General features: G+C 31.5%; 1 protein-coding gene across 1 annotated transcript in view; it reads right to left on the bottom strand.

The window, feature by feature from the left end:
• Positions 1–743: 743 nt before the first annotated feature.
• The window catches only part of il1rl1 (interleukin 1 receptor-like 1), a 7,794-nt gene continuing 1,560 nt past the window's right edge, over positions 744–6,977 (bottom strand). The window contains exons 3-11 of the mRNA XM_042764362.1: positions 6,797–6,977; positions 5,620–5,779; positions 4,388–4,538; positions 4,245–4,313; positions 3,101–3,224; positions 2,789–2,922; positions 2,318–2,455; positions 1,386–1,550; positions 744–1,305 (exon numbers count right to left, since the gene is read on the bottom strand). The exon at positions 6,797–6,977 is cut by the window's right edge and continues 72 nt beyond it. Coding sequence (XP_042620296.1) covers positions 920–1,305; positions 1,386–1,550; positions 2,318–2,455; positions 2,789–2,922; positions 3,101–3,224; positions 4,245–4,313; positions 4,388–4,538; positions 5,620–5,779; positions 6,797–6,977 — 1,508 coding nt within the window. The 3' untranslated portion in view covers positions 744–919. The remainder of the gene's footprint in view (positions 1,306–1,385; positions 1,551–2,317; positions 2,456–2,788; positions 2,923–3,100; positions 3,225–4,244; positions 4,314–4,387; positions 4,539–5,619; positions 5,780–6,796) is intronic.

The raw sequence follows: 6,977 nt of genomic DNA on the forward strand, positions 1-6,977 counted from the left end.
TTTTCCTTATATTGTTGGTTAAGAAAAAAAATATAATAATATTTTGTAATATATTGTGGTAACATATTTATTTTCCCAAAATAAATGAAAATTTATTTAATTGCTTAAGCATGTTCTTAAAAAAAAACAGACAAATTCTTCAAAATAATCTTCTTAAAAATCACACATTTTGTATATTACCTATTATTTATTACAAGATTTGTATTATAATAATAAAAATTAAAATAAATACATTCAAACATTTTAGATATTGATTTTAATTTAAAAACAAATGAATAAAATGCATTAAAATATTTATAAATTAGTATTCTTTACCCTCTTTAATGTTAAATCTGTCATTTTCTTACGGAAAAAAATAAGATGTTCTTAAGAAAATAATCGATAATCGCACATCGGAACATTCTTACAAATTTATCTTAAGAAATTTCTTAGCTTCTTTAATTATATAATCTCTATTCTAATTCTATTCTTTAAAAAAAATGCCCCTTTTAGACTTGCACTCTATTTATTTACTAACAGCTAGTTTTCTTAAAAAAAGAAAAAAGAAACTAACACTAGCTTCTCTAATCTTTTTGTATTCTATGTATTTGTTTTCTTTTTTATTTATTATACATTTAACAAATGCAAAAAAAAAAGGCCTCTAACACTAACTTGCTTTATTCTTTTCCTATTCTATTTATTTATTTATTTATTATATGATTTTAAAAACCTTGCTACGCTACTGCATTAAGCTAACTGAGACTTGTTATAGCACTTGTATATCATTGCTCTTTTGTTGATTTTGATTGCTTCTATTGTCCTCATTTGTAAGTCGTTTTGGATAAAAGCGTCTGCTAAATCACTAAATGCAAATGTAAATGTTAATTTCTTAACTTCTTCTCATGAATCCGGCCCCTGGACCTGAGATGCATCTCTTGCATCAAACAAGAAAACCCTGACACGGAAACGATGCCTTCAGCGATCTACTCTTTGAACTCCTTTGACAGGACGACACAACAGGCATCTGATATCGCACTCGTTTCCAGAACCTGGAGTTGGGTGAGGACTCGCCGTCTCTCCACAGTAAAGGTGAATTCTTAGAGAGCAGATGTTGCAGCCCGAGAGGCAGATGTGTGTAGTCCTGCATCTTTCCCAGCTGGATGAGTATCACGCCGGTTTCTCCTTGGACCAGAGCCTGATGGAGCCCTACCTGCAGATCATACGCTTCAGGGGAAACACTGCTCTTATCTGTACTTGCTTCTGGTGTTAAAATGATGAGGAGTCTCCGGCTGAGCTGGATCTCAGTTTCAATCAGATTCATGCAGTCTGGTGAAGAGATGACAGTGAGAAACAGACATTATATGATGTCTCAAACATGAATTGTGTTGATAAGTAAAGAAGCGTACCTTCCCCAGGCAGGTCATCTCTGCCGTGAATAAAAAGTTTAAAGCCGTAGTAGCTTTCCAGCACTGTTAGCAGAGATCCATTGACAAAGTCACTTAGAGTTTTGCTTGTCGCCTCATCCAAGTTGTTTCTCTGGTAAATCACATAAGCATCATACAGTTTCCCATCTGTCAAAATAAGATAGTAAACTGTAAACAGTATACATACAGTAAAATAAATAAATAAATAAATAAATAATAAAAAAATACACTAAAAATGTGCACAAAAAAAAATAGATATTATTACTTGGTTTTCCAGTACAAAAATCTTTAAATTCTTAAAATCATGGTACATTTGAAAAGCAAAATTACTTATTTTTCTTAAAAACTGAAAAAAATTAAGTGTTTATGCTTAAAACATAAACAAAAATGATCTTCCAATGGGGTCAGAAAAATAAACTTAATTCAGAGGGAAAACAATTTTATTTTTCTATTTTACTTGCAAATATTTATTCTTGTTTTAAGAAAAAATTATATATATATATATATATATATATATATATATATATATATATAAATGTAATTTTGTTTCTGAAGTAAATGTATATATATATATGATATATTAAAATAAATAAATATTTATCTATTTATTTACTTTTTAATATACTATAATTTCCATATACTACTTTATATCTAATGTAATTTTGTTTCTGAAGTAAATGTATCTTGATTTATTTTGATCTGAATGTTTATATTTTTTACTACACACACACACACACACACACACACACACACACACACACACACACAGTATTTCGATATTTTAGATGTATATAAACAATATATATTATATATTTTAATACTTTAATAAACAATATTTAATGTATATAACTATTCAAATATTATCTGTTATTTATGAAAATGTATTCAAATATTTATGAAATATTATTTGTTACCCTCTTTCCTGTAGAGCTTGACAAAAATTTGCCTTAAGAACAGCACCAGATCCAATGCAAACCACTTCAATACTCCAGCGACCAGCAGGAAAACAAGAAAAGTGCAAATGCATGCCAGAATCACATACAACACTGACGCTGAAATAAAACATGAGATAATTCAAACCAGTGCCACAATACAAGACTTTCAGACTTTTAGTTACGATTTATACTGATATTTAAATATTACAATGATAAAATGGAATAAAACAAATTTAAAAATGTGAATTAAATATTAATATTAAAATAGAAATCTCTATGAAGTGTTTTTTTTTTTTATCCAAGTATTAACTTTGCTTACTAAGCAAGACACATTACTCACAAAATAGAGTATTCAATATGTATAAAAATACATGGCACATATTTTTGGGTAAAATAATGCAGTTTAAATTAGACTGAACTATATTCATAGATGTGATGAGAGGGTCTCACCTCGTCTTTTCAAAGTGACTGACACAAAAATCACTTCAACAGAGTCTTCTGCTTTGCAGGCAAACTTGGAACGGAGGTCGGACTCAGAAACTTCAGTGATGTTCAAAAGTGACTGAATGGTGCCATCCATCTTTCTGGAGAAAAACAGCACTGTTTTATCTGGATCTGCGTCATATCAGAGATACTACAAGTACTTGAGCAGAAGATCAGATGGGTTTAGTCTCAATATGTCTAATTATTTTATGCCCTACTTTTCTGAAAATGTAGTTTAACTCCTGGTTTTACAGGTAGTTTGTAGAAGGAGATTTTCACCTGTATTTCTGCTTATATCCATCCACCCCATGCAGCTTGATCCCATTCTTCTCCCAGCGAATAGAGCACCGTTCACACACAGTCTGTCCAAAGTAGACCGAGCAATTAAGGATCACTTTTGAACCTAAACAAACAAGAGCAATCAAGGCTTTCAGACATTAAATATTTCCAGAGTTCATGATGAAAACATGCCGACATTTTAAAACAGCACCAGCTTTGACCCGCAACAAAAAATACTGGTTAACCTAGGATGTTTTTAATTGAAATGATGTGTCTATTTTTCATTAACATGCCTGCAAAGTTTCAACTCGTGGACGTGTTGTGGATTCGAGGGTATTTGCTTTCATATAATTATGCATTTGGCAGACACTTTTAATTGAAGTAATTATGCATGCAGATTTAGCTAGGAATCAAACAATAATATTGGTGTTGCTATGGCACCTACTCTACTGTTTGAACTTCAGGAAAGCAGACAAAAAAAAAAAAAAAAAAAATTAAAAATGAATAGAAATATTTTTTGAAAGTATTTCATAATACTTTAAAATATTTTCAAAAAACATATTTTCTCATGTTTATATTTTAGAAATGTGCGAGACACTTTTGGTGTGTGAATTCTTGGGGAATTCTATTGAATACAAATTGGGGTGAATTTGATCCTGTATATAACAATCGATTTGTAAACAGGATTTTAACATGATACATGGGTTGAGAAAGAAAAAATTAAACATTATTTGAAGAAATGCATGCTGTGTTGAAGATGTACATTTGTATAATCTTACGTTGTACATTTGGGAATCGAACCCTTGATCTTGGTGTTGCGAGCACCGTACTCTACTTTTAGAACATAAGAAAAGTGCACATAAAAATTCAAATTGAAAAATGTTTAAAACGCTGTTTTTATAATGTTCACATTTCGTGAAATGAAAAATTGATTAAAAATCAAATGTTCTCGTGTTTATTTTTTAGAGATGTCTGAGAAGTAGCCAACTGTTTACATGATCTTTATAGTGTTATTTTTGGTTATACGGAATTGTACTGTATCCAATTCAGGTGGAACACACAATTTTTACACTTTTAGCAGGGAAAAAGAACGAGAAAATAAAGCAGCACTATGATGGTGATTGATTTGAATGTGTTTCCTCACCCACATCAACGAACACAACGGAGTTATTAACAGGCAGCTGAATCTTTGGAGAAATGTTGATGGTCAGTTCTGTGAACAAGAGGAAGATGATGTTAGAAAATGTCATCTCTCACAGGTAAACCACAGTCCAGTGATGAATCTACCTTCGATGATCAGTCTGCGAGATCCGGAGGAGTTGTGTTTTATCCCGTGATGCTCCCACGTGCAAACACAAGTGTAAATGCCCTCGCTTTCTTTTGAAGAGTTAGGAATACGTAAAGGATCAGACTCTTGGTTTGGAATAAGAGAGAAATTCTGCCAAAAAAGAAAGCAACGTTGATGGAGTAGATGTTAACATAACAATGTAATTCACACTTTCTATGATTAGTTAATCGCATTACAGTTCTTCAATATAAAATAATAATTTCATATGCAAAGATGTTAGCCAATCACATCAGTGAATAATCACAACTTTTTATGTCACCATTTGGACCTTTTTCTCACAATTCTTGTCTTCCTCTGAATTACGAGATGTACAGAGAAATACAAGATATCAACTTTTTCTCACAATTCTGATTTTATCTCATTTTTTATTTTATTTTTTTCTCTCGCCATTAATTGAGTTTATGTCTCTCCTTTTTTTTTTGTATCCGCCACAGAATAAAAAACTAAAAGAGGTATTTTTGTTGACTTCTTAATTTGGAACTTTTTCTTGAAATTTGCAAGTTTATATTGCACAATTATTGTTTTCTTTCTTTTTTTTGTCTGTTTTTTCTTACAATTGCATGTCTTACAAATCTGACTTTTGAGGTAATGTCTTGCAGTTCTGATTTTTATTATTATAATTTTTTTTTTTGCCAATTTATTTATTTTTTTCTCAGAATTGCGCTACAGAAAAAAAAGTCAGGATTATAAGAAAAAAAGTTGCAAATGCCTTTTTTTTTTAATCCCAAGGCAGAATATTATAAAGTAAAAAATGCAATTCATGACCCCTTTAAGTACACTGAAAAAAAAAAGTGGTGCAGGATTTATTTTGAAAGGTTTTTCAATCAGAAATTGATAGTCAATTGACAGTATTTTTGTATTTATTAATTCTTTTTCTTTTTGTATTGTCTAATTTAATTCAGTAAGTGACTTCATTCAGTTAGTGTTTAGCAATACGAGTGAACAGCTGAATTTTATATAACTGAATTACACACAACATTTGCGGGTTTGCTTTAGTCAACATGAAATTCTACTTCTGTAATGTGAAATATTTCCACGCAAACAGGAAATTCTTCTTGTGTAACATCTTTGATCCGATCAAATGATGAGTAATCAGCGTCTCTCGCTCTCTTTTGTGACTCATACACTGTAAACATGCAGTCAAATGTACCGAACATCCACCCAAACAGACCTTATACCAGGTGATGGAGCCCTGCTGATCTTCACACACGGGACAGTAGATTCCTGACACCTTCTTTTCTGCCATTGTGTGGTACAAGAGATCCGTGCTGAACTCCTCATGAACCACAAGGTCAGTTTCAAATTCATCACAATTATCCTCTTCATACCACCTACAAGACAACACACACATCAGGCACTACTGAAAACACACGTGAACTCATGTTGATTACTACAGAAAATCACTACTGTTCAAATGCTTGGGGTCAGTATGACTTTATTTATTATTATTTTTTATTTTTTTTAATTCAGCAAGAATGCATTAAATTATTAAAAAGTGACAGTAAAGGCGTTTATAATGTTATAAAATATTTTATAATTTATCATGTTATAAAATTTTATAAAATATTTGATAAAATATTTCAAATAAATGCTGTTCTTTTGAACTTTCTATTCGTCAAAGAATCCTGAAAAATAAAATGTATCACGGTTTCTGCGAAATATGAAGCAGCACAACTGTTTCCAACATTGATAATAATCAGAAATGTTTCTTGAGCAGGAAATCATCATATTAGAATGATTTCTGAAGATCATGTGACACTGAAGACTGGAGTAATGATGCTGAAAATTCAGCTGTGCATCACAGAAATAAATTACATTTTCACATATATTTACATAGCAAACAGCTATTTTGATTTGAAATAATAGTTAACATTTTTTACTGTATTTTTGATTGAATACACACACCCTTGGTGAGCTGAAGAGACTTTTTTAAAAAACATAAAAAAAGTACCAACCCCAAATTTGTGAATGCTATTGCACGTGAACTAAGTAAAAACTCATTTTAATGTCAAGATTCATTCTTTTTTTAGGTGTGACTACTTTTCTAGTTTTCTAAATTTTGATAAAACATACATTTAAAGGGACAGTACACCGAAAAATTAAAATTCTGTCATCATTTACTCATCCTCACGATGCTCCAAATATGACTTTCTTTCTTCTGTAAAGCACAATATAACACTTCAAATTTGAGTTTTTCCTATAGCCTATTATATGACTTCTGAAGACTTGGAGTGTAGTGCACTCAAATGCATTACTTTATCATGAGCATTCGCATTTTCAGCATGGTTTGGAACAGGTTTGGAACAACACGGATGTGCATTGAGAGCTGAATGGATGTGTGTGATCACCAGCGAGTGATGTATCGTCCCGTGTCGTTCAGGTTTAACCAGAGGATGTATAAAACAGAGTGGTGGTAATGGACACGCTCACTCTCCTCCGTCCCGATCTGCTCCACCTGCTTTGTACTGCTGAGGTTTCTGAACCAAACATACGAGCTGTTTTCAGTCTCTTTATAGCACTGGAGATTCG

The sequence above is a fragment of the Cyprinus carpio genome, chromosome A9 (assembly GCF_018340385.1).
Source record: "Cyprinus carpio isolate SPL01 chromosome A9, ASM1834038v1, whole genome shotgun sequence".
Classification (NCBI taxonomy): domain Eukaryota; kingdom Metazoa; phylum Chordata; class Actinopteri; order Cypriniformes; family Cyprinidae; genus Cyprinus; species Cyprinus carpio.